The sequence below is a fragment of the Mastacembelus armatus genome, chromosome 10, assembly GCF_900324485.2.
Source record: "Mastacembelus armatus chromosome 10, fMasArm1.2, whole genome shotgun sequence".
Classification (NCBI taxonomy): Eukaryota; Metazoa; Chordata; class Actinopteri; order Synbranchiformes; family Mastacembelidae; genus Mastacembelus; species Mastacembelus armatus.
Genome location: NC_046642.1, coordinates 16238281 through 16265734, shown reverse-complemented (window position 1 = coordinate 16265734; position 27454 = coordinate 16238281). Strand labels below are relative to the sequence as shown.

The following is a 27454-nucleotide window of genomic DNA, read 5'->3' as shown; positions in this document are numbered from 1 at the left end:
AATGCTAGCTACTAGTTAAGTTGGCCTACCATGTCATGTCTTGACGTTCGTTCTACAGCCTCGTGATATTGGTAAACCTAACATGACGTTGCGGTTCCAAGTTCGACGAGCATTAATTTCGACCAATTGGAAACAGAGCTCTGTCCTGTTGAGCCAATAGGATTATCAGGATTCCCTACAGAGGCGGCCTTTCTGAGAAACCGTGCGTATCTGGTTAGGTTGTTAGAAAGTTAATGGCTGGGGGAAAGAGATCCTCCTCAACCCTCGCTTCGGGAGAGTTTCTGGATTCCCTGAAGTGAAATTACGCATATATCTTAAAAGAAAGCGCCTGGACGGACGTTTAAGTCAACAACTAGCTTGTTAACAGACGTATCGTGAACATAAGTATGCAGGATGCAGTAGCCGGGACGGCAATGCTGACGGACGGCTTCGAGGACGAGATTGACTCGGTGACTCCTCGCTCCCCAGTGGCAGGGATGGGGGTAGGAGCGACACCAGGAGGAGTCGGACTAGGGGGCATTGGGATTGGTGTAGGTGGGAAAAAAGTACGTTTATACGGCGAGCCAGGCGGGTCTGCTACAGAAAGACTGGATTTCAAACTAGCGGCTGCGGCCGTCCTCTCCTCGGGTCCAGGATCCGGCAGCGACGAAGACGAGGTTTCAGAGGTAGCTATGCTAGGCTAAGCTAGTTAGCATAACCAGAGTGCACGGCAGCATTCCTCTCCTAGCGCGAGCTGGTTGCTAGCTAGTAGATTAGCTCGCAGCTGGCAACCACCCTCTCCCAGGCCGCAGAATTTACTGAAAATAACCCAGCACTTTGTTGGAATAGCACCTCTTCTCAGCTCAGATGTTTATGGAGTGTTTGATGTTGATAACGTGTAGTGAGACACAAGCAGTTGTTCACACCAACCGGCTGAAATGTTTTATTTATGCAGCACAGGCTGTGATCACGGCCTAGTTCGGGTGGAAGCGACGACGGCCTCGTTCGGTGCTGTCGTCTCGCAACACCCATCACAAGTTTGCAGCTCTTCCAACAGCTTTCCGACCACAGCAAATGGAAGATGCCCGTAAACCCACGGACGTACACGACCAGCTAACTAACTATCTGCCATTTCGTAGTTGTGGTGCAATTACGTCACTTTTCCACATCGTGTGTATTAACTGAGACCTTCCCTAAGCTAACTTTTCGATACGTTAACATTATGCTTTTCCTCGCTGAACTACTCGAATTTTCGACATTCAGTGTTGACAGAGAGCCAGTTGGGCTTCTCATCCTTCTCCCCTGTCGGCCACATAGCCACTACCACTGTGTCAATGTAATTTGCGTTGTCACAATTGCGAACAGCTAGAGTTCATGTCGAGAGGTGTCCAACTTTCCATGTGCTGGCAGACACGGGTACAGGTGTGATGACTAAACCTACTGTAGACATGTTAAATGCAAAACATTAGGCTCCACAGTACATTTTCAATATGCCATCTTAGATAACAAAATGACAGAACCACCACTTGGGGGATTTTGTCAAAATAATCCAAATGTCACCGGTCATACTCAGTCTAAGGCCGTATCATATCCAAACCTTTTTACTGCATGTCTCGTCTATTGTGAGCTGTCAGTTCAAAGATGTTCAGACTTGTCAGATATAATATTGCTGTGTAATTGAGTTTACTGTGTCTTATTGTGTCTTATGAAGGCAGCAGACACAGGGATGGAACTTGTCAGACTTCTAGACGGCAAATATTTGATTTGCACAAACCTATCAAAGCTCCCTGTTTAATAACATTTTCATGCTAATGCAGTACTCTTTGTTGTACTAAAGGTGATCCAATATTTACTATTAGAAACAAGCAATCGGTGTAGGTAGAATTGGAACCACTAAACAATACTCACCTGTTGACGTCTCTTATAATACTTCACAAATATGTGACATAAGGAGTATTGATGTGAAGCAAATCACAGCCATGGCAGATAGACAAGTAAGTATGTCAGCATAAACCGGTCATTTCTGTTTGAGCACCAGCTGTCTAGTAGCAACAGCGGAAGAAAATGTCAAGTTTGACAGTTATATCTCAATGCACTTTAAGTGAATCAGATTGCAGATATAAGGCCTCTGTGTCATGTTTCTTCAAACAGCCAGCTTGCATATATACATGCCTGAAAGGCAGCATTTGTTTTGGTGCTTTGCTCCAGCGGGGAACCCGCTGCTCTGGGCAGTAGCTAAAATCTCAGTCCCAGGATTAAGCAGATGCCATTCTCGGCCTTTCCAGCTCTGTGGACACCAACACTCTGGGAACTGTAGTTCATTAATAGTGAAGACTGACCCATTGTTGATTATAAGGGGCTTAGTAGAACTACATACTCGTGAGTTGTGCTCTGCGTTCGTATCATGAATTCCTTCACAGTGACTGCTGTCTCTTTGGGTCCAGCCCTAAAAGCATCTGCAGCTTATGAGTGGACATAGAGATTTTTAACTTTTCAGGTGGTTTTTCATACTGTTAGCAGTCAGTGATTTGGTATTTATTACAAATCTTTTAATTAATTAAATCTAATTTTCTCTGTAGACTGTTTGCCTGAGTTAGTTGTAATATCTGTCATTTTTGCCATTCTCTGCCGTTCTACCTAATATACATACCTGGTCTACTATCCAGAATCAGTCACTAACACTAAAGTTTATGAAGACATTATAGTTGAAGTCCCTTGCATGGAATTGATTCATTCATTAGTGTATGTATTAGCATAGAAAACCATAAATAGGGGTCAGTACACCCAGGTGCCAGTAAGATTGTCGTCTTAATAAAAACCCAAACACCTTTTCGGTAGCTGATTAGCTGAAGTTTGATCTAAGAACATGGAACCGATATGTGTTAACAATGTTTTGATATATAAAGTGCAGTTCATATGTAAACAAATCCCACCACTAAAATCTGAAACAACTATTATTCTGAAATGGACTAGACTTAAATAAGCCATCTTAAATTTTTTGTCCGCTTGTATTTTTTTTATAAATATTGTTGTCTGATATGTTTACATTCTTTACATCATTTATTATTATCAGTAGTGGAGTATCCTATAAGCACTTTTTTCATCTCTAAGTTCTATTCTTCAATAGCATATTTGATCTGTCATTAAAATTATTAAAAGTCAGTGGGCTATTAATGTTCACAAAAATATAATTTGATGCTGCAGCCACACTTACAAGTATATTAAAAACTTTGTGGTTTTAGTAAAGTTTTTGTTTATGGTGACTCTCACAGTGTTTTTGAAAGAATACACTGTGAGATAGAATACACTGACAGAGTGTAATACATGACTCCTAACGGACAGAGTACAGGTATGAGGCTGGTGTTGTACTTGGGCAGCTGACTCTCAGCTGAATCTCTCCATGTGTGCAGGGGTTGTAATTCCTGGCCATAGCGCTCTGACACTCTTATCCTTGTGCTCCATTTTTGCTTCTTATGTTCAAACTAACTGTAAATAAACAAGGGCAGCATGTCAGGGTTTTTTTTTTTTAATAGGTTTTGTGTTTGTGGGGACACAGTGTAGATTATTGGAAATAATGAGTTACTTATTATGCTAAATAATAGAAATCTTTTTGTAATAGTTTTAAACTTTCTCATGAGTTGTTCTGCTCTATTTGTTGATTATCTAAAACTTATTCTTCTTTTACGCTACTCTCTCTATCTCTCCAAGGTGGAGTCCTTCATTTTGGACCAGGAAGATCTGGATAACCCCATCATGAAGACAGCTTCAGAGCTGCTTTTGTCCAGTGCTACAGATGGAGTAGATTTAAGGACTGTTGATCCAGAGACACAAGCCCGTCTTGAAGCTCTGCTGGAGGCTGCAGGTATGACTGCTTTATCTAATTAAATTTAGCTTTACAAGACTTGGTTCCTGAATTTTGAATGTGTAAAATCACATTTCAGCTTTTTTTCCCTACCTCATTTCCAATCACTAAAAGTCAGAGGGGACACAATTTGTATAAGGCCTAAGGCTGAAATGATGATAAAGAGAGCCTGCTGGTTCTGTAAGTGCCCTATCAGCACAAAGTTTGAAAGTGATTCGGGTAAATTAGTTTGATGACTTGTAATCTAGGTGTAAGAAGGTGTGTGTGTGGATTAATTCATTAGGGCTGGGTGTCCTGGCCTCGTTTGGGCTTATGATCGTTACTGGGCAGATTAACGCTGAAACTCACTTGAGCTTCTACAGCATGCAGAGAGTCTGTGATGGACGCCTAATGGCTAATCTCATTCTGCTCCCCTTTCACCCGCATTAGTCAGAATGGAAGAGGTGGCAACTCATGTTTTCTATTTCTGTTATTATACAAGCTTGCATAATATTAATAACAAAAATTATTTTAACATTTGCTAATATAGATTTTCCTGGGGTCTTATAGTAGTAAATTATCAGAATGTCTGTGTAACAGTTGTGGCGAGAAACTTTGGGCAGCCTCTCTTCATTCTCAGCATGAACAAAGATGCCAAATACCAGGCCTGTCAAGACCATCACCAGGGAAGGTGCCAAACGTCTGGTGATGTTTGTGGGTAGACATAGACTTCAAGCAATTGTTTGTCACAAATGATTTGCAACCAGATGTGTTTCATATGATGAATTTGAGATGATGTTATGCGTTCCAATACTACTGTATTTTCCAGACTATATCAGAATTATTTTTTTACTCCTCTGGCTTGCAGTGCGACTTATATAGTGAAGTGACTTATATGTATATATTTAGTCATTTTGTTGAGTAGTCACTAGCGTTAGACTGCACTCTTGACTCCATTAGAAAGTATACTGCACTGCCGAAAAAGTAAAAACGCTTATGTTCTCTCTAATCTATAACTTCTGGTGTAACACAAGTGAAAATGCTGTCTAAAATAAAGAGCTATACTGCAGAATTCAAGCTGCAGGTAATAAAGTATGCAGCTGAAACAAAGTTTGGAGTGACACGCTGCTCCTCCCACATTGACGCAGTTGTTTAACGTTACTTGACATGGATGAATGAATCCGGTAATGCTGGTCTGCTTGTTGTTATTCCTAGCCTATGTTCTTCATAGGCTAATTTAGATTTTAATTAGAAATGCAACTTATAACTGAAACCACTTATATGTTTTTTTTTTTTTTTTTTTTGTTGTTTTGTTTTTGTTTTTTTATGTTCAACAAGGCTGCTTTTGCTATAAGCAACTTATACTCTGGTGCGACTTATAGTCCAGAAAGTACGGTACATTATCCACATTGTTAAGTCTGATGTAGAAGGAAACACCGCCAAAGTAAAGCTTGTCATTGTTTACTTTTAAAAACATTTGTCATGTAGGAGCCAAAATATCAAATGTGACATGGTCCTGCTCCCTACTTAACAGTTGCTTTAACCTTTGTGGTCATGTCAGGGGCGAAGAGATGCAGTCTAAATCTTCCTGCACAATGTTTGCTGACCACATTCACAGATAGATTAGAAAACTTATGTAACAAGTCATTATAAAAGGAAAACAAACTGTTAATGGTTCCATTAAAGGACAGCTGTGATGTATGCTGTTTTATATGTATAATATTAAGATGTTAGATGTTAAGTTAGTTACCCTTATTAATCCCACAGTGGGGAACTTGCATTACCCACCCAAAGTGCGCGCACACACACAGTAGTGAGCACACACCCGGAGCAGTGGGCAGCCATTGCTGCGGCGCCCGGGAAGCAGTTGGGGGTTCGGTGCCTTGCTCAAGGGTCTCACCTCAGCCGTGGTATTGAAGGTGAGAGAGAGCGCTGGCTATTCACTCCTCCCCACCGACATTTCCTGCCAGTCCTGAGACTCGAACCGGCAGTTTTCAAGTCTGACTATCTATTAGGCCACGACTACCAAATGACCAGACATATTTTTTTCTCAACTGAACTGGCTTTACTAGTTGTAGTATAAGCCTATGTTCAGTGTTCCTTATGCAGCTTTATAATGTAGGTAGGAAAATATGCAGGAAATATCAGGTCAGTCTTTGATTTTAGCCTTTAAATTATGATCAGGTTAAACAAAATTTGACAAGTGACCTCTTAACTTTTTGAATAACAGCACACCAGAGATTAAAAATTCCCTAGTGGATTGGTGAAGGGTTTTCTGTTGTAATTAGGGCTGCAAGAACAAATCGATCAATTAAGATTAAAAATCAGTCATTGAAATAGTTGGCAAGGAACGTAGTTATCGATTAGTTAGGTCTAGTAGTGTAGCTGTTTGCCGCACGGTGACATGGTTAGCAGTTGTGGAGATGCAAATGGCAGAAGCGGGGAAGATTGAAAGTCACTTTTTTTAATAATTAAACATTTTTGTGGACAGTGGTGGTGCCTGGCTGTGGTCGGATAATCAGTCATCAAGTAAAATGTTTACACTTTTCAGGCCAATTAACACAGTAGCTTTTGCATCTCACTGAGCAGACTGATTTCTTTTTTTATCTAATGTCAATCCATATGGACTCCAAGACATCTGCATGAGATCATGTCACCCTTAACCTGTTTGTTTGTTAGGCTTCATGTCTACACATTTAGTGAATTTCTAAAGACAGCTATAGTCTATATAGGACAGACATTTGTTTTTTTTTGTTTGTTTGTTTTGGTTTTTTTGAAGCCACTGTCTCTGTTCTGCTGACAGTGGAAAAACTACACAACATGAGTAAAACACAATGTACGTCTAAAAGCGTGTCGCTTCGTTAGGGTTAATGCACCACTTACTTTTGCTTTCAATGTGACAGTAGTAAACAAGCAGCATTTTTTTTTTTTTTTTTTAAATTTGTTTAAATATAACCACCCATAAAAACTGTTTTATTTTTTACACGTATAGCACATTTATTGTTTACGGTTCATATTTTGACATTGAAATATTGAAAGCAAACTTCTTTATCTTCTTTGGTGAAAATTTGATTACTCAAACTTAATTCAGTATTAAAATAGTCCTAGTTGTAATACTCGGCAGACTAAAAAAAAAAAAAATTTCATAATCCATGTGATACATGGGTTATTAATGATAGCTACACCTTTTCTGATAACCATATCCTTTCTTTAAAGAAATCTTGTAAGATGTCATATGCCCTTTGGGCTTTGTGAAAACTACTGGTACTGTTGAGAAATAGTGTGGTGCATTTGTCTGTAAAGTTTGTTGGTATGAAGCACACGTGCAAGGAAGCATGTGCACGCCATCAGCATGAGGGTGACATGGTACATATTTCTGCTGACTGCAGAAAGTAACAGTTATGTTTGTGGTAGAAATGATAGTAATATGTCTGTAAAGAGGAAAAGAAAATTGTTGGCTATCAAATATAGCACAGGTTTGAAAAAATTAAAAAGCTGTATAGCAGGTTTAAAAACATTAGGAGATACGTTGGACATGTGATGCCTTGAGAGTATAAACAATGTATATGGGGAGAGCCACAGAATGTAAATGGGAATAGTTTATTATTCAAAAGGACACTTTTGGTGCTAAAACACTTTTCTGTTTTGAAAATTCTATATTGTTTCATAACAAATTATGTGAGCATACTCTTATGATGTGGTCAATGTTAAAAAGCCCAGACTGTTACAAAATCAGCCAGTGACAGATAAGATTTATAGTCCCACTTTTACCCTTTTTGAATTCGAAATGGCCTGCGTGTATCCTGCATCTGAGCAAGGACATACATTTACTTACTTTTGTTTGACTGATCTGAGGACAGATTCTAGGTTTTTATAAGATACATATGTTTTTCAAAACACATTTAAACATTCAAATAAAAAAAGGGTACCTTAGGTAAGTGGTGTTGTGCCTTTATTAGTATTTGGATAATGCATACATACATGGACAAAAATAAATCAACAAAAGTCTAACTGACAGCTGGACCGCTGTGATCAGAACCAGATGTTGATTCAGATCACAGTTCAGAGAATGGAGGCCTGATTTCTCTAAAAATCATCGTTCCTCATTTCCTCTGCCCTTGCATCTTTTTCCTTGTGTCCCACCTTGTCTTCACTGGGAGGAACTACAATTAAAGGAAAAGCTAGAAGTGAACAAGATAATTAAGAGGATGTTTATTATTAAAAATTCAACTGTCAGTTTAGTTTTTATTATATTTATTTATTTAAGCAGACAAGTTCATTGGTGGCCTGAAACCTCTGTATTAATACAAAACAGAGGGATTGATCCCAGAAGTAATCAACAAAATAAAAGTCGGGTCGACAGCAAAAATGAGTTGTATGACAGATAACTGCACATTTCACATACAATACTGGCTGGTATGTTTAAGATCTGTGGCTGTTAATGTAGAACATACAGAGAGAGTTGAGAAACTGTAGCCAGCGTGTACTTCAGAGGCGTTGCTGGTCTTTAACAACAAAACATGCCTTTTCCACTGGCAACAAAACCCAAGGTAAACAGGGCTTTCAACAACTGCTATACACACATTTTACAAGAGTGTTAAATGTCACTCTAATTATTGTGAACATCAGAAATTTCAGTCATCATTAGCAAAGACTCACCACTAGAATTTTAGGAGCTTGATCTTGGCAGCAAAAAAGATTTATATTGCAGTGCTTTTAACTCAATTGACAGTAAAGTGATGCACTTTTGAAGGATTGAGGAATGCTTCTAGATCTCATTTAATTCACTGTTTTAATTTTGCCCATTTGTTGGAAAAGTTGTTGAGTGAACTGTGATGCAAAGTGTTGTCTCGATAACAACAAGAACAGCTAGCTGCTTTAGAAGAAAGTGGCAAAACAGGCTATTTATGTGAGCTGTTACATTTTGTTTCTGTAGAGTATGGCACAGTACATCAACCTGAATATCAAGCAGACAGTACTTCATTAGATGACAAGAAATGTGACATGTCAAGGTAACTAGTGGTTTAAGGTTTTTAGTCTGGTATAATATGTAAATGTGTTAGTGTAAGTGCTGCCAGGATAGTGTCAATGCCAGTTCTGTGAACTAAATAAACATTTTGTGTAGGTGAGCTGTTCATGCTCTGATGCTTTTTATTTTAACACAACTTGATAGAAATGACTTTATTTGTGTAAACATATCAAACAGCATTTTGGTGGAGCTTTCCAAGAGCAGGTATATACTATATACCCCTTGATCCTGGGTTTGGCTTTTATTTTATATACCCAAACACAATTGTGCTGTAATGTAATAGGCTCGGATGGTCCTCACGTATGACCTAGAGATATTATTTGGACATTTTGCAAAGCTGCAACCAGTTAGCATTAACTGCTGCTCCTACTATGTGTTTCATAATTTGGATTAAACAATTAGGTGCAAGACATCCTTATTCCTTCTTCCTGAATTATTGTATTGTAATGTATCAGAAAGGTATTGTCTAGGTTATGCTGAATCATTGCTGTAAAAGGTGATATGTGCCTTTGTTCAGACGGTTGACTTCCTTGCAGTTTTGTTGTAGCTGATCTCAAGCAAATGTTGGCTGAAATTTTAATTAGCAACTTGGAGAAAAATGTTTGTTCAGATTACACAGTGTAGTTGGGTGGTACTGTGGGTGTAGCCAGCTCAGAACCGAGCCTGTAACAAGTTTCAGTTGAAATGCAGCAACGTTTGTGAATGCTTCCAGTCACAGTGTAAACCTCAGTTAAGAACTCAATGTCCATTTACCTCACATACAAATGAGTTCAGCCTAAACATGTGAAGGTCAGTTAGTGTGATTCACAGCTGTAGAAACAGTTATTGGTTTAAAAACGTACAAGTAGGTTTAAAAAAGTTTATCACACTTGGTTCTGAAGTATACACTGTGCCAAAGCCCAGTGTATAGTCAGCGTGTTTTGGTTCAATGAGCTTCTTGAACTCGTTGACAAATAAACATGATACAGTAAAACATTAATGATCAACTTCCTCGACCTCTTGTTTCCCTCCGCCTCGGGGACAATTGCGAAATCCCCGTCTGGGAGCCGTGCTAAGTTTAGCCTGACTCGCAGGCCCAGTGGTAAAAACACAGGAGGACCACAAGGACTAGAGCTCACTTCTGCCTGGCTAATGGATGGGTTGAGGCTGAGGCTGAAAAGTTTAAAGCTAACACTTTTTTCTTTTTGCTTGGCTCTTGCTTAATTTTTGCACATGCCCTATTACACATACACACACCCAGAGCCTCTAGAATGGCTTCATTGGTTGAGAAATAGTCCTTGTTCTGTCTTCTTAAAGAGATCTTTTAATGTAGGTCATTGGCAAAGCCTGTTCTTTTTCCTCCTGTTTGCTCTTTGCTGCTGTTCCCCTCGTTGGATTTCTCTTCAGTTTCATGACAAACACGCACAAAAACACTTTTTTTTTTTTCTCTCATATGGCAATTTGTTTTCTTCCCAGCTGTGCTTTTCTCACTCACCGACCACTGTCTCTGGTTTCTGTTTCTCACATTCACTGCCTCTTACCCATCTATAATTCACACAGGACAAGACCTTTATCATCTTCTACCATTAACAGCCTGAACCTATATGTACTAGAATATTAAACTAACTTTACCTGCCTTGCTGCATTCATTTCAGTTTTGGTCAAAGATTTACTCCTACCTGAGCATTCCCATTGTTGCCACAATACTGTTTTCTAGCTTACCATTTGACTCAGTCATTGGCAAATAAAAAGGAATTAAGAATCATAGATGGTGTATTGAGTGGTGAAAAAAGATATTAAGCCACATTAACAAATGCTTGTGTTTCCTGTGTGTGATTGTTTTTTTTCCCCTCTCTCTCTTTCTTCTTTGTGTATGCTACTACTAACCTTGGATTGGATTGGCTGGACTGGACTTGCTTCTTCATCTGGTCTGGTGTGGTTGTGCTCCCCTGTGATTTGTCTTGCCCTATGCACCTCTGCCGTTTTGGTGTTCGGCAGGCATCGGTAAACTATCCACTGCCGATGGTAAAGCTTTTGCAGACCCTGAGGTGCTACGGCGGCTGACGTCATCTGTGAGTTGTGCCCTGGACGAGGCTGCAGCAGCCCTGACCCGGATGAGAGCAGAAAACACACTCAACGCCGGCCAAGCTGACAAGTATGTATCTCGTCCATACTGACTTTGACTGTTTTGTCCTGTGTTTTATAGACCAATAAATAAATTCATGCCCTAATATAATCATCTCTGTTTTCACAAATCTGTATTATGTATATAGTACATCTGCATGTGTGTTTGTTCTTTGGAAGTAACGTGAGCCGCATGTGTGTTCACCTGTCACAGTGGCAGTAATTGTAGCAGTTTGGTTATTTTCAGCCGTAGTTTAGCTGAGGCGTGCTCAGATGGGGACGTCAACGCTGTGCGCAAATTGCTGGATGAGGGACGAAGCGTCAACGAACACACTGAGGAAGGGGAGAGCCTGCTGTGCTTAGCCTGCTCAGCTGGATACTATGAACTTGCACAGGTATGTGAAAGAAAGGCTGGCATGGAATGTGTTTTACCATATTTGTGATTTCCATGCCTGTGTAGTATGTGTACACAGAAGTAGTCTGTCTTAAAAGGAAAGATACATGAAAGATACAGATTCATAATAGTATCACTAGTCCTTGTGGGAACATTTAACATTGTGATGTCTCCATGCACATTTCTTAAACAAATCATTTCAATTTTAATCCTTAGGTTTTGTTGGCTATGCATGCCAATGTGGAGGACCGGGGCATAAAGGGCGACATAACGCCACTTATGGCAGCTGCCAGCGGAGGATATGTGGACATTGTCAAATTGCTTCTGGTCCACGGGGCAGATGTCAATGCACAGTCTTCCACAGGTAAAACCTATATCTGTTTCCATAGAATTTAGATTAGTCCATTATTCTCAATGGTTTGCAGTGACATTAATCTCTCTGTTCTTCCAGGCAACACAGCGCTGACGTACGCATGTGCTGGTGGCTTTGTGGATGTGGTGAAGGTTCTGTTGAAAGAGGGTGCTAATATCGAGGACCACAACGAGAACGGACACACACCTCTTATGGAGGCTGCTAGTGCTGGCCATGTAGAGGTGGCCCGGGTACTCTTGGAGTATGGCGCCGGCATCAACACACACTCCAATGAGTTCAAGGAGAGCGCTCTTACACTCGCCTGCTACAAAGGTTAGAACTTAGTCAGTGTTTGTCCTGTTGATTACCCTATTTAATTTTTGTGCCTGTCTATGCCCTTTGCCTAACACTTGATTCATCCGGTCCAGGTCACTTGGACATGGTGCGTTTTCTGTTGGAGGCTGGAGCAGACCAGGAACATAAAACAGATGAGATGCATACAGCGCTGATGGAAGCATGCATGGTGAGCCTCTGACCCAAACCATTACCAAAAAATGTGTGGCTAAGCAAAGAAAAAAGTAGATTGGTTTGAGGAAATGTATGAAACACAAACTTTTAACAGCCATGTCCTGTGATCATCTTGGTTGTGATTTCAGCTATACTGCTCAACACTAATTGAGTTGAGAGATCTGTGGTGTTCTAAACCTCATGTAGTCTGTTTTTATCTTAGCTTAACTGAAGAGTGAGCTGATATTTATATTCAGGTGCTTATTTCTACATCCTGTGTGTGTCTCGCTGTCCCAGGACGGCCATGTGGAGGTAGCACGACTGCTGTTAGACAGTGGTGCGCAGGTAAACATGCCAGCTGATTCCTTTGAGTCGCCCCTTACCCTTGCAGCCTGTGGAGGACATGTGGAGCTGGCAGCCTTGCTGATAGAAAGAGGAGCCAATTTGGAAGAGGTGTGTAAAAATTAAAATGGCAATGCAGGTCTGTAGAAACTGCAATTTCCAGTTGTCTTTTTAGAAGTTTTTCCTGTGACCAATTGCCTCTCTTCTTTGTCACAATGCCCCACATTGGCTACACTGCATTGAATACTGTTCTAGCCAGGGTCTCTAAGTATAGACCAGTGGATCCCGAACTGCAGGAAATGCGAATTTCATTTTCATGTTACTGACAATCCAATGACATTTATTAAGTTAATTACATAGCTAATCTAAAAAACGCAAACACATGCAAAAAAATGTAAAGATGTAATTGCTTTTTTAAAGCTTACTAAAGAAAAAAACACACTTTACCAAATGACAGAACTTCAAGTTAGTGTGAGTTTTTTCTTCCAAAACACAGTTTAATCATGAGTAGGATACCAGTGTCAAACTAGTCGTCTCTGAGCGTGCACACACCCACAAAAGTCAAGCTGAGTTCTAAAATACACTGTCATTGTGTTGTGAGTCACACTCACCCTTACACTTACCTGCTGTTGCTTCTGTTTGTGTACAGGTTAATGATGAGGGCTACACCCCTCTGATGGAGGCAGCTAGAGAAGGCCATGAAGAGATGGTAGCACTGCTGCTGGCACAAGGTAAAACAGCTTTGCTCATGTATATAAGAAAGAGAAACTTAATATCAAATGCCATTCCAGTGTATAGTTCACACTTGTTTGGCTATGATCATTCCTCTTTGTTTTTGTCTGCTTTTTGTCACCAAACATTGGCTCTTCCTCTGTTGTCCAGGTGCTAACATTAATGCCCAGACAGAGGAGACCCAGGAGACGGCTTTGACGCTAGCATGCTGTGGAGGCTTCTTGGAAGTGGCTGACTTTCTCATTAAGGCAGGGGCCGATATTGAGTTGGGCTGTTCCACTCCTCTAATGGAGGCTGCACAGGAAGGCCATCTGGAGTTGGTGAAATACCTATTGGCTGCAGGTGAGCAATAGAAATAAAGGCAATGAGCTGCAGATTTAGGAGAAAACAAAATACTATGCTTTGCTGCAAATAATGTTTTATTTATACCATTGTGCTCTCATTTCAATCTCTTGGTTTTCTCATTCAGGAGCAAACGTTCACGCCACCACGGCAACCGGTGACACAGCATTGACGTATGCTTGTGAGAATGGACACACTGATGTGGCTGATGTGCTGCTGCAGGCTGGAGCCAACTTGGTATTTTATACTTTTTATTCTAATGATTTTTGTCCTTTGTTTTACATAGGTGAAATAAAGGATGTATAATGAAGTGAACACTGAACTCTGTCAAACACCTCACCTTTCTCCTCAAGGAACATGAGTCTGAAGGGGGAAGGACACCATTGATGAAGGCAGCAAGGGCCGGACACCTCTGTACAGTGCAGTTCCTTATCAGCAAAGGTGCGTTACTGGAAAATTGTTGAGCAAAACAATTTAAGTATGTTTTTTTTTTTCGAGAAATCATCATTGGTTTAAACTTAAGTCTACTAAAAAGTTGTGGGGTTTTGTAAATTTAGCTCTCCAATCCAGGCAGAGAGAGTATTGGAAATAAGAGGCAATTTACCACAGGTTGAGTACCTGACATCATGTATTTCAAAGTTAGATTTTATTGATTTCAATAGATTATCATAGGGATACTTCAACCTGGAAGGATTTACATTCATAGGCTGATCAATAGTAAAGTACTTAAAGGAAAAGGGATTCCGCCCGCCCGTTTTTATGCAGTGTGTTGTGCGCTGTTGCACTTATGTCTGTAAGTTATAAAACACAGTTATAGATGTTTTAATGATTGTTACCTAAAGTGCAGTTCATGAATTAATGAACTTACCAGATGTTTTTTAGAAAACAGTTTCTATTCACTTACCTATCTTAGTAATGAAAGTCTTCTGTTTGTATATATGATTTATCCCTCGTTAAATTCTGTTAGAGGCCTGTAGAGTTTGCTTTTGTAAATAGAATTATTAAAGTATACATGGTGAGTTGATGTGTTTGCCTTTTTTCTACTCTTGTCCAGGTGCTAATGTAAACAGAGCTACTGCCAATAATGATCACACAGTGGTGTCTCTGGCATGTGCTGGAGGACATCTGGCTGTGGTGGAGTTGCTGCTGGCACATGGGGCAGATCCTACACACAGACTCAAAGTAATGTCAAAATTCTGGACATATAACAGAGTTTTAAAACATTTATGTTTGGCTGTACGTGTGAAATGAGTGTTTTCTCTTTGAAGGATGGTTCGACCATGTTGATAGAAGCTGCTAAGGGTGGCCACACCAATGTGGTGTCCTACTTGTTGGACTATCCCAACAACATTCTATCTGTCTCAGCCCCTGACCTCTCCCAGCTCACACCTCCCTCTCAAGATGCCTCTCAGGTAAATAAAGCAATCACACAAATCACACTTAATGTTATTTTAGTAAGAGGCAGAGACTAACTTTTTAAAAATGCTTAAAACTAACATATCTTTGGCCAGGTTCCTCGTGTCCCATTCCAAGCTCTTGCCATGGTAGTTCCCCCTCAGGAGCCAGACCGAGCCCCATCAAATATCGCCACACCCCCACCCGTCTCCAGTAAAGGTAAACAGTGCCAGTCCTGTCACCCAGCAAAATGGAGTTTCAGATTTCACAAAGCTGTTTGATTTTGTTGTGTCCCCAGGTTGGTAGCATTTTATTATTAATCCACCATAATACTTCATTTGTCTCTTTTGTTCAAATCCAGGTGTGTCCAAACAGAGACAAGCAGCCCTTCAGTCTGGTGTCCCCAGCTCTGTTGGCCGGGGGCCTGAAGCAGATCCTCTGCCGCCCTTCCATTTGTGCCAGCCTCTAGAGTGCATTGTGGAGGAGACAGAGGGAAAGCTGAATGAGCTAGGCCAGAGAATCAGCGCTATTGAGAAGGCCCAGCTTCAGTCGCTAGAACTCATTCAGGGGGAGCCGCTCACCAAAGATAAGATTGAGGAGCTGAAGAAGAGCCGTGAAGAGCAGGTATAATCCATCACCTGCTATCATTTGAGTACTTTACTTATTATTTTGGTTAACATCTCAAGGTCACAATGTGTGATCTTTACAAAGACACCAAACCACTCATCACCATCACACAAAAACAACACATTCCCCTCTTCCCTCCAATAAATTACATTATGCCTAAATACCAAGTTACAACACACTTTCTGGACCTGCCTAGTACTATTGTTTATTGCTCAGCCTCTTTTAGGTTTCAAATAAAATCATGTTGTAGACTTCCAAAACTGTTAACTTCCTAGAATATTTACAGCCTGGAATTTCAATTTATTCTGATAAAATCGTCTTCGTTTTATGCTACCATTAATTAGAAAATATATTCAAAATAGATTTTCTGCTCTAGACTGACAGTTCTCTATATTTATCCTATTTTCATCCTCATAATTGTTAAATTATAAAATACTGGTTAATTGAGCCCCAATACATGCAGATTTCATAAGATAAAGTAAGCCATTTTTAAATCTTTTTGGGATGGGATAATGATTACCCCTTGAAAATACAAACCAGAACTTAAGTGACTGTGCTATTCTAACCAGATGTATCAATTGTAATGTAGCCAATTATGCTAATAGATAATTAGGACACCTCTGACAGTCTTGTTTTAATAGTGGTAGAAAATTATACACTTACATTTAAACTGATGTGGCAGTTGCATTGTCTATATGTTTCACGGTTAATAGCTAAGCTCTGTTTTCTCCAAATTCATTTGGCTTCTTGATATTTCAGAACAGTATTATCTGTATTCTTGGAAAGAATGATTCCACATCTATAAGATGAAATAAAAGATCATCCCCAAACAAACTTTATGATCTTTTGCTCTGACTTCCTCTGATCCTTTAATACTCTTTTTAAATATTCTTTGCCAGTGGCTCAATAGGGTGAGTGAATGGGGAAAGACACCCCTGTCTTGCACCTCACCTCAAAGAGAAAGAGTAATATTTGTCATACCTTGTAGTTCTGCTTAATATTTTTAAGTAAGATGGCTATTACACTGAAGTTCATATGTAAATGTTATTTTGCATGCATAATCAAACAAGGATGTGGTTGTTTCCAATTTAGGTGCAGAAGAAGAAGAAAATTTTAAAGGAGCTACAGAAGGTGGAGCGCCAACTGCAGCTAAAAACACAGCAACAGATCACCAAAGAGTACATGGAGGCGAAGGGCTTGAAGGAGGAACAGGAGGCTGGACAGAGCCAGGGTCCTGGCCCGGGTCCTGGAAGCACGATGTCTCCTCCAGGGCCCCTTCCCATCATGCCAGGTTCTCAAGTACACACCAGCTCTGACACGGATGAAGAGGCCAACAAAGATGCAGAGCAAGAGGAGCAGCCAGGAGAGGAAGGGGAAGAGGTGGAACAATCAGTAATTTTTTTTTTTTTTAGTTTTTATATAATTTTAGTTTTGATTCCTGTAACACATTAACTGCAAAGATTAAAGATGTTTGTGTGAATGTTTTCAGGATGAAGATGATGATGAAGATGATGAAGAGGAGGTTTCGGAAGATGAGGCAGAAGTAGAAGAGGACGATTACGCCAAGCTTCCTCAGGTGGACACAATCCTCTACAGGGATGGGTCACAGACACCACAGCAGCCTCCTCTGCCCCCTTCATTACAGGCTCAGCCCCAGCCTCCCCCTCCGCCTCTTCAGGCTGCCTTTGTCCCTATCCAGCCCCTGCCCTTGCCAGAATACAACCCTGCAGATTACCCGGGAAGTACCAGCCCAGAACTGCAGAGGGTACTGGTGGGGCAGCAGATGCTGGGCCAACAGCAGCAGGTCCAGGGTCAACAGTTGGCTGGGTTAGCCCCAGGAATGTTACCTCAGCAGGCTTCAGATGGACTCATGGTAGCTACACCTGCACAGACGCTCACAGACACGCTGGATGACATTATGGCAGGTAGATGCCGATCTGTTTGCTTTTGACTTGAGATTGCTGTTTATTAAATTGCGTCTTTGATTGCCAAATTGTTTTAAGAACTTTTGTTTGACTGCTGATTTATTTTATATAATCTAAAACTGTTGTGCTAACCGATTTGTACTCAATGTGAATGCATTAAATTTCTAACCTGTGTTTCTGTAATTTTTACTTATTTCCTATTGTAGCTGTGAGCAGCCGTGTGCCCATGCTGAACACTACAACCTCACCCACACCCCTGTCCCAGCCACCCACACAGACGCCTGCAAACATTGCTTCACCCCCCTCAGTTCTGCCCCTCTACCCCTCTGTTGACATAGATGCACATGTAAGACATATTGCCACTTTGATATATCAGAAATCTTAAAATTGACAGTGCAGTTATTATACATGTGTGGTTAAAGTTCTATACCCAGCTGAGAGATGTTTCATGTCCCCCACCCCCCCACAGACGGAGAGTAACCACGACACAGCGCTGACACTGGCGTGTGCAGGAGGGCATGAGGAGCTTGTGTCTGTCCTTATTGCACGGGGAGCCAACATCGAGCACCGTGACAAAAAAGGTATTAGCAACTGATAATAAAATGGGCTAATGAAAAGGAATGTGAAGGGTATTATGAGCAGTGGGGACCCCCGAATCAGATTTGATTTATAGTAGGCATTTTTGTATTTCACAAAACCCCAGATTAACCTTAATATTACCTCTGCTTTCCTCAGGTTTTACCCCTCTGATCCTGGCTGCCACTGCTGGCCATGTAGGAGTGGTGGAGGTGCTCCTGGATAAAGGGGGGGACATTGAGGCTCAGTCGGAGAGAACCAAAGACACACCCCTCTCTCTGGCCTGCTCTGGAGGACGACAGGAGGTAGACATTCACTTCCAGTGTACTCTCACAATTCTGACATTTTATTTATTGCCATGAGTTCAACTATATTGTCATTTGTATTCCACAGGTTGTTGAGTTGCTGCTGCTTCGGGGAGCTAATAAGGAACACCGCAATGTTTCAGATTACACACCTCTTAGCCTGGCTGCTTCTGGGGGTTATGTCAACATCATCAAGATTCTCCTCAATGCTGGAGCTGAGATTAACTCCAGGTGAGAAACAAGAAGCTCAGTATTCACCTTGGCGCCTTGGTATGAGTCCACCTCTGTTAGGTCATTATCTGGATAAAATGTTTTTTTTATCTGAATGTGACAACTCTTTGACTTCAAAATTAAAGTAAATAAAGTGGTGCTTTGGCACCGTGTGGTTTTAAAAAAACAAAAAAAAAAACAAAACAAAACAAAAAGCTGACTTATCAGACAAAATGACCCAAACAAATTGAACATCTCTGAAATACGCCTTTGGTTAGCCACACCAAAAAGTGATTACTGTCTCTAAACAATGTATTTATTGTCTTTCTTACCAGGACTGGCAGTAAGCTGGGAATCTCTCCTCTGATGCTAGCAGCTATGAATGGTCATGTACCAGCAGTGAAGCTGCTGCTAGATATGGGCTCAGACATCAATGCCCAGATTGAGACCAACAGAAACACAGCCCTGACCTTAGCGTGCTTCCAGGGGAGAGCTGAAGTTGTTAGTCTGTTGCTGGATCGCAAGGCCAACGTAGAGCATCGTGCTAAGGTGAAGACTTCTACTTACTGCAATTCATTTATGTTTATCGTCAGCAGACAGCTGTATATCCGTAGATTAGATGACCCATGTTTTACATATTTAGATGTTGGAGAAAACACAACAATAATATCTTGATCAATAGTAAAATATGTATATTTAAATTATTTTTTGCTAACTAATTGACTTCATGCAGACCGGTCTGACTCCTTTGATGGAGGCAGCCTCAGGAGGTTATGCAGAGGTGGGCCGAGTGCTGCTTGATAAAGGCGCTGATGTCAACGCTCCCCCTGTTCCCTCATCCCGAGACACTGCCCTCACCATTGCTGCCGACAAGGGCCACTACAAGTTTTGTGAGCTGCTTATCAACAGGTAGGCGCTCTCCAGTATTTCTGAGCAAAATAATATCTTTAGTCACTTCTGTTAGGCGGATTAGGCTTGGCCAACACTCTTGCTGGTTTATTGCAACAATTGATTGTGCTCAAAAAGTGTTCACATTCACATCATGTTTGATGTCTTGAACACAGGTGAAGTTAATACGTAAAGGCACACGTTTAAATTGGCCATAAATTCAGCCTATTAAAATTCCTGTCTCCCAGTCTCAATTCATTTGTGTAACACCATGTTGTTGCAGGGGTGCTCATATTGATGTACGAAACAAGAAAGGGAACACTCCGCTCTGGCTAGCTGCAAATGGTGGCCATTTTGACGTGGTCCAGCTCTTGGTGCATGCCAGCGCTGATGTGGATGCAGCTGACAACCGCAAGATTACACCACTTATGGCTGCTTTTCGCAAGGTGCAGTTCAGTAAACACCATCCCTGTCAGTGTGTCACACTAGATGTTAACAAGCTACTAACTGTTTTATTTAACGTTTTAGGGTCATGTGAAAGTAGTGCAGTATCTTGTGAAGGAGGTCAACCAATTCCCATCAGATATTGAGTGCATGAGATATATTGCTACCATTGCTGACAAGGTAGGCATCGTTTTCCTTTTCAGTCATTATGCTGTATCTGTTTGAATTGACACAAGTAAACAGGGTGTTACTAGAACTATAACTCCATCGGTTGTTGCAGGAGCTGTTGAAGAAGTGCCACCAGTGCATGGAGACCATCGTCAAAGCCAAAGACCAGCAGGCTGCTGAGGCCAACAAGAACGCTAGCATTCTCCTCAAGGAGCTTGACTTGGAGAAGGTAATATTAGATAGTATGGCTGTGTTTTGGGAGGTGAATGCATTCTAAATGCACTGCACTACACTTTAAAAAAAAAAAAAAAATTTTTATATGACCGTGTTTTCTGTGCTAGTCACGAGAGGAGAGCAAGAAGCAGGCCCTGGCTGCCAAGCGTGAAAAACGCAAGGAGAAACGCAAGAAGAAGAAAGAGGAGCAGAAGAGGAAGCAGGAGGAAGAGGAGGGGCAGAAAAGCAAGGAGGAATCCTCTGAGATGCAAGAGCAGAAAGAGGATTCGGCAGAAGGTAGGTTTTGCTATAAGATTTAAAAAAAAAAAAAAAGTCCAGAATTGCAGTTTTTAAAGACATGCACAGTATTTTGGATGTAAAACATTAATTTGAGCAGTGACATAATGTAACATTAAATATGCACAACTGTCTGCTCAGACTTTGAGGCAAACATTTAAGCAAGGGTCTTGTCCATTGTAATGAGCTGTTATAAAACCTACACAAAAAAAGACAATCCTAACTGACAGAACAGTCAGAAGATGACGGTATGGTGGCTGGGTTGCTTCAGTCTGGAGAGTGAATGTTTTGATGCATGCTGATGCCAGGAACATAGGATAACAGTGTATTTTGACACATTGACGCGTGTCAGTTCTTGGCTGGTGTTTGGGCTCCCATAGAAAATAATAGATGTGGGTGTTGTGACGTGTGTCACATACTGTGCCAGTATGTGTTGCCCTTTACAGTTGTATTGTAGCACAATGAAGAGTAAACTTTTCCTGTCTCAATTTTAACTTTCCCCCCCTAGAAACAGAGGTTCCTATTGAGCCTCCCAGTGCAACCACCACCACCACCATTGGTATATCTGCCACCTCCACCACTTTCACTACAGCTTTTGGAAAGAAGCGAGCGAGTGTAGCCACTACCCCAAGTACTAATCGCAAGAACAAAAAGAACAAGATAAAGGACTCCTCGCCCAATGAACCCATAATATTGCAGGATCCGCAGGTGAGCACCAAAACCTTTGAGGATGAGGTTGTGTTTGCCCATGTTGAATCATGGTTTGTAGATTTGACTATCTTGATCTAATATATTATGCCAGACAAGTAGTGTAATGTGCAAAGGAATCACAATGACATTATGAAATTATGGTGACATCTGTTCATTTTCTTTTTAGGTTGCACTAGCACAGCACAAAGCTGACAAGAACAAGATCCACGGTGAGCCACGGGGTGGGGGTGGGGGAGTGACAGGTGGCAACAGCGATTCTGACCCCTTGGACAGCACCGACTGTGCCAGTGAGAGCAGCAGCAGTGGGGGCAAGAGTCAGGAGCTCAAATATCTCCCTGACCTTACCGCCTCCTCCGCCTCCTCTTCTTCTTCCTCCTCCTCCTCTTCCTCCTCCTCAGCCCCCTCCTCAGGAGCAGCCCAGTCCCAGGTCCTTTTACCCTGCCCAGAGAAGAGACACTGTCCTCAGCCACAGTCTGACAGCAAGGTGGACAACAAGGTCACAGTCTCCATCTCAAAACCAATGCAGAAGTAAGTTCCTCTTGGTGTGGTGCACAATTATCATTGCAGTGTGTACGCTGCTTATCTAAGGAGAACAAGCTGAGCTGTAATATTCTATATTTATGTGAACTGTTTGTTTTTATTTAGTTTTATTAAACTGCAAACTTACATTCTCATTTCATCCTTTCTTACTACAAAACATTTTCCACAGATTATATCTTTCATTACTGTGGTCAAATTGAGCCTGAACTTTGCCCGTTTTGTCACAGAGCTCAAGACACAAGCGACTCCACCTCTAGTTCTTTGCCGTCTCCATTCAAGACCATGGCCCTTCCCGTTACCTCACCCAACAGTAAGCTCAGCCTCACAAGCCCAAAGAGAGGCCAGAAGAGAGAAGAGGGTTGGAAGGAGGTTGTCAGAAGGTCAGTTTGTTGTTCCTATTATTAGTGTTTGTACTTTGTACTTCACGTTTTATTCCAGTACAGATGTGCAAAAGAAAATTATTTTTTTATTACTGTTTGCATTGAACTCTGTGTGTATTGTGTACATTCCAAGTAGATGCTTTTTTTTTTTTTGCGTGTGTTTTTGAATTTTGTAAGTGTAAATGACAGTTGCTATAAGCCAGTACACATACAAACCTGACAAACACATAATCTGACGTTTCACTGCTTCTTTTGAAGATCAAAGAAGCTGTCTGTGCCAGCCTCTGTTGTGTCACGGATCATGGGCCGAGGGGGCTGCAACATCACAGCCATCCAGGACGTGACAGGAGCCCATATTGATGTTGACAAACAGAAGGACAAGAATGGGGAAAGGATGATCACCATAAGGTAAAAACAATGCCCTCTGCTGGACTGTAAATACTACTGCAGCTGGGGTGGAACAGCTGCCCATTTTGGATCTTCTTCTTTCTGTTTCGGTTTTGTTTGTTGTTGTTTTTTTTTGTATTTCCCCACAATGCAAAGTCCAAAAGTCCATCTGTTTTAAAATGTGAGCACACTGGATTTTATTTAAGTAGGCTTGACAAAAAGATGTTGACACGAAGAGGATAGAAAATTACATTTCCCTTCCTCTTCGTGTCAACATCTTTTTGTCATCTGTTATTATCACCATATCGCTGCCATAAACACTAAAACTGCTGTCCACCAACCATACAGGCAAAAAACATAATGAAATTAAAGGGATGCACACACAAAAAATTCTGTCCCTCTGTCACTTGTAATATATTGGTGGATATGGTACCTGCATTTTGGATAACACTAAATGTGTACGCTTGATGCTAGCACATAGCTCAAGTCATTTACACACCAGTGGTGACTTTAATAATTGGATGCAAATCTTGGCCAGTCATGAGAGAATAGATAACACTTGTACTGTCAGTATAACTGACCGTGTCAGTTTCAAATAACCAAGCGACCCTGGAGTTTTGTCTGTCACATATCTTTTTCAGATCTAGTTGACTTCTTAATACATTTTAACATAAGAAGAAAATCTTCATCAATTGTACTTGGTTCTTTCAGAGGAGGCACAGAGTCTACAAGGTATGCAGTCCAGCTGATCAATGCTCTAATCCAAGACCCAGCCAAAGAGCTTGAGGATCTCATCCCACGGAATCACATCAGAGCCCCGGGCTCCAAAACAACCTCAGCTTCCTTCCCCAGTACCACAGGGGCCACCAGCGGTTCAACCACAGGACCAAAGGCCCTGAGCTCGTTGGTTACCTCCACAGGTGTCTCGTTCCAGCCCTCCTCTTCCTCGTCTTCATCCTCCTCTCAGGCTGGGGGAAAGATTGGGAAAGGGCTGTCATCAAACGTCAGACAGCCTTTTCCTGTGTCTTTGCCCTTGGCATACGCCCACCCTCAGCTGGCTCTACTGGCTGCTCAGACCATGCACCAGATCAGACATCCTCGTCTCCCCATGCCCCAGTTTGGTGGTACCTTTTCTCCAGCTGCCAGCACCTGGGGACCCTTCCCAGTGCGTCCAGTAAGTCCCGGTAGCGCTAACAGCTCCCCTAAACACAGCGGAGGAGCCAGCAGCACCGGAGGCCAGGCGAGACCAAACTCAACCCACGGTGAGCACAGCAACATGGCCAGCTCAGGAGCCCCAGTCACGACCACCAACACCACCACCACCAGTGCTCCAAACACGTCTACAGCAGCAGGCTCACCTCATACCCCTAATCCCACACCATACAATCCCCAGTCAAGCGTCCCCACCCCTTCCTCTGTCAGAAAACAGCTCTTTGGTCCTGACCCTAAGCCTGTGTCTGTCACCCCTGTTTCTGTCACCGTCACTGTTACTAGTGTCAGTAACACAGTACGAGGCACAGGTTCACCTGCACATCACAGTTCCACTACAACTTCTGCTAATGCCTCTCAGCAGCCAGTTGGACCTGTTCCACAACCACCCATCCAGCCCGCTAAAACAGAGTCCAGTGGTGCTGCCCTTCCTGGAAAAGACAAACCGTCTCTACCTGTAGAGAACCAGCCTGTTTCTGTCAGTGAGGGCATCAGCTCTGTTGGTTTCACTGCCCCGGCCATGGCTTTACCTCCCAAGCCAGAGCCTCGACAGCATTTACACCCTACTCCATGTTCGGTACCATCCACAGAGGGTCCACCACCTCTACTCAACCCGCAACCCAGCTCCCACCTCTCCTCAGCACCTCCTCCTGTCCTCTCACACAATGTTGCACACCCCAACAACACTGTACCCCACTTCTCAGCTCCTGCACCCAGAGTCTCTCATCGTATGCAACCATCAGGGCCTTACTATTCCCTTCCTGAGCAGCAGCAGCAACAACAGCAGCAGCAGACACAGCAGCAACAGCAACAACAGTTTGTGCCCTTCAGTGCTCAGCAAGAACTCCCAAAGCAGGCCCAAAACCAGACGTCCCAGCCCATCAGTTTGCCTCCACAAGCCCAGACCCAAGCTCAAGCCCAGGCTCCAGGCTCCCTTCAGGTCTCTGCTAACCTGGGGATGATGAATGGTTCTCAGTTGCAACATGTGGTCAATGCAGGGAAGCCTCAACAGATGCCCCCCAACTTCGGTCCTGCAGGCCTCTTCAACCTCAGCAGCATCTTCGACAACAATAGCCAGGTCAGTCGAAGTAACACTTTCACTATAACACGTCAGTCTGACAATGTTTTGACTTTTGGCTGTTCTTATGCACTGACTTTAAATAATGCATGAGGAGAACAAAGTTACTTTTTTTTTTTTTTTTTTTTTGCTGTCATTAAAGATCATTCATTCTTTTTACCTACTGTGCTTCCCTTGCAGGTTGGGAACAGTCAGGTGTGGCGTACATGTCCTCTACCTGCACGATCACCTCCAGAGCAGTCGTACTCAGCCCCACCACCCTACATGAACATGGGCCAGATGGAGAATATGATGCCCCCACCTCCTCCAGACAGCTCCAAAGCCCCTGGCTATCGCTCCGCTTCCCAGAGGATGGTCAACAGCCCCATTGGTATGATTTTTTTTTTTTTTTTTCTTCCTCAAACTGTAATAATATTAAATAACTGCATCAAAATGGAAGGTTTTAATAGAATATATGCAACCAGATATGAAATCATAAACAAAAGGTGTGTGTTCACAGGTTTTTGTATTGATTGAACTGTTAAGGTAGTTTAGATTATATATTGAGCTTTCTTTTTAATTATCTGCATCCACAGCTTTGACCAGTTATGCCACCAGTATCTCTGGCAGCCCCGTGTATCTACATGGTCCTCCACCAGTTGGCACACCCTCATTCAGCAGACAGCACTTTTCCCCTCACCCATGGAGTGCGTCCACATCAGGTATCAGCCACATGCACGTTTTATTTGAACTTGTTCTCATGTAACTCTCTTTAAAATTATGAACCTATTGCCTTATTTTTTATTTTGTAAACTGTGGCTAAAAGCACTATGCAAATGCTTATGTAAATCTGATAACCTAAACATTCTGTACTGTCTCTTCTCTACCAGGTGAATCACCTGCCCCACCTCCCTCTACGGTATCATCCTCTCCCCTTTCCACTTCAGCTGTGGCCCCTCCTCCTCAGCCTAAGCCAGGCAGCTCGTCGCAACAAGACCGGAAGGTTCCTCCACCCATTGGCACAGAGCGGCTGGCCAGGATCAGGCAGACGGGTTCGGTCAACCCCCCTCTTCTCACCACCAGCTACACTGCATCTGTTGGACAGGGGGGAATTTGGTCATTCGGGGTTGGCAGTGCTTCAGGTATGAGATTTTGTGTTGCTATTTTGTTTGTTACAATTAAAATAACAAGGAAAACTGTCTATACATTAGTGGGATTTTAAAAAGAACCTAACCACATATTTCATTCTCCGGTAATGCGATGAGGCTTTAACCACTTGTGTGTCTTGATACAGAGGCCATGTCTGGTTGGTCACAGCCCCTGATGAGCAGCCACATGATGCACCCTCAGCTGCAGGCAGAGCAGTCGGCCTTCTCTCAGCACCAGCCCATGGAGCAGGATGACACAGGCATTGCAAACCCTGCTAACAACTACCACCAGCCTCAGCATTTGCCCAACAGTTACATGGACTTCCCAAAGGTAAAACAAAGCCATATCTCTACCAGTGATTTAACTTCTGCTCCTCTTGCATGTGTGGTTTACTAGTTACCTGCTATCTGTTCAGGGGATGCCCATGTCAATGTATGGAGGTACCATGCTCCCCCCTCATCCTTCCATGGCAGAGGGGCCAGGGGGACCTATGTACAATGGTCTGCACACGGGTGACCCTGCATGGAACCCCATCATCAAAGTGGTCCCAAACAATGCAGATAATGCTGACCCACAGCAGCAGGTATTGTCATCTTTTATTAGGCCCAAGCTGTCTAAGCCTATGCTTTAAAGTCAGCTGTTGGGCATGTATTACTACTATTAGTGAGATGTAGTGTTTGAATATATTGGCTCTTACATTTACCCATTATTGCTCGTCTCTCCTACAGGTGTGGCCTGGTACCTGGGCACCTCATGTGGGCAACGTGCACCTGAACCACGTCAACTAGGGGACATCCACACCAATCAAACGCACACAGCATGACCCACAGTGCAAACATTAAAACACACCAACTGACGAATATGACCGAATAAGACAAAAGAAAAACATCCAACATGTTAACTTTAGTAGAAAGCAGAGAGTGGAGAGCAGAGGTTGCAGAATTGAAAATTCTTTTGACACCGTTCTTTGATGTGCCTATCTGAAACAAGGAGAGGAAATCGGGCGAGAGCTGTTATGTGTCCTGATGATGCAAACAAACATGCGCAGTCACCTGTTTAACAGGGTCCATTTTCTGCGTAGTTTAGAGATTTTGACTTAAACCCACATACACCGTTCTTGGGCTGCAGGGGGCTCAACATGAAGTAGCTATTTAAACTTGGCCTAGAACTAGTTGAGGATTACCTAAAGAGAAATCAGAACCTTTTAGAGTGGTAAATACATGTATAATTGTTTACATACTAAAAAGGGTTAAAATGAGAGTAAATTTCATGTCGTATAGTGGCTCTACTTTATGTAGCCTGTATTAATGTGAAATATTTACCTTAATATTCAATAAAAAGATTGAAAATTA

At 42.1% G+C, this 27454-nt stretch overlaps 1 protein-coding gene across 8 annotated transcripts; it reads left to right on the top strand.

Annotated features, from left to right (window-relative positions):
- Nucleotides 1-223: 223 nt before the first annotated feature.
- On the top strand, nucleotides 224-27454 carry ankhd1 (ankyrin repeat and KH domain containing 1). 8 transcript variants are annotated; one of them, XM_026329729.1, is made up of 39 exons: nucleotides 224-665; nucleotides 3688-3841; nucleotides 10827-10983; nucleotides 11185-11347; nucleotides 11563-11710; nucleotides 11798-12031; nucleotides 12127-12221; nucleotides 12497-12658; nucleotides 13197-13278; nucleotides 13430-13621; nucleotides 13749-13858; nucleotides 13975-14062; nucleotides 14676-14803; nucleotides 14890-15033; nucleotides 15133-15235; nucleotides 15378-15640; nucleotides 16736-17023; nucleotides 17133-17568; nucleotides 17775-17914; nucleotides 18038-18149; nucleotides 18304-18449; nucleotides 18538-18680; nucleotides 18995-19208; nucleotides 19393-19568; nucleotides 19831-19993; nucleotides 20076-20171; nucleotides 20272-20388; nucleotides 20501-20669; nucleotides 21178-21377; nucleotides 21547-21908; nucleotides 22148-22300; nucleotides 22559-22708; nucleotides 23399-24974; nucleotides 25155-25344; nucleotides 25550-25675; nucleotides 25844-26095; nucleotides 26248-26432; nucleotides 26518-26685; nucleotides 26831-27454. In XM_026329729.1, the coding sequence occupies exons 1-39, from the start codon at nucleotides 387-389 to the stop codon at nucleotides 26888-26890; spliced, it is 8124 nt and encodes a 2707-aa protein (XP_026185514.1). In that variant the 5' UTR covers nucleotides 224-386; the 3' UTR covers nucleotides 26891-27454. The 8 variants fall into 8 exon arrangements, with proteins under 8 accessions (XP_026185514.1, XP_026185521.1, XP_026185520.1 ...); XM_026329736.1 differs by having other exon boundaries at nucleotides 224-545; nucleotides 26831-26890; XM_026329735.1 differs by having other exon boundaries at nucleotides 10860-10983; nucleotides 11200-11347; nucleotides 12503-12658; nucleotides 26831-26890.

What these genes read in the sequence shown, in the direction of transcription:
- ankhd1 (XM_026329729.1), top strand. Translation starts at nt 387, where the DNA reads ATGCAGGATGCAGTAGCCGGGACGGCAATGCTGACGGACGGCTTCGAG. An exon ending in ATCCTACACACAGACTCAAA is followed by an intron (nt 14,804 to 14,889) that starts GTAATGTCAAAA and finishes TTCTCTTTGAAG; the next exon opens with GATGGTTCGACCATGTTGAT. An exon ending in GAAAGGATGATCACCATAAG is followed by an intron (nt 22,709 to 23,398) that starts GTAAAAACAATG and finishes TGGTTCTTTCAG; the next exon opens with AGGAGGCACAGAGTCTACAA.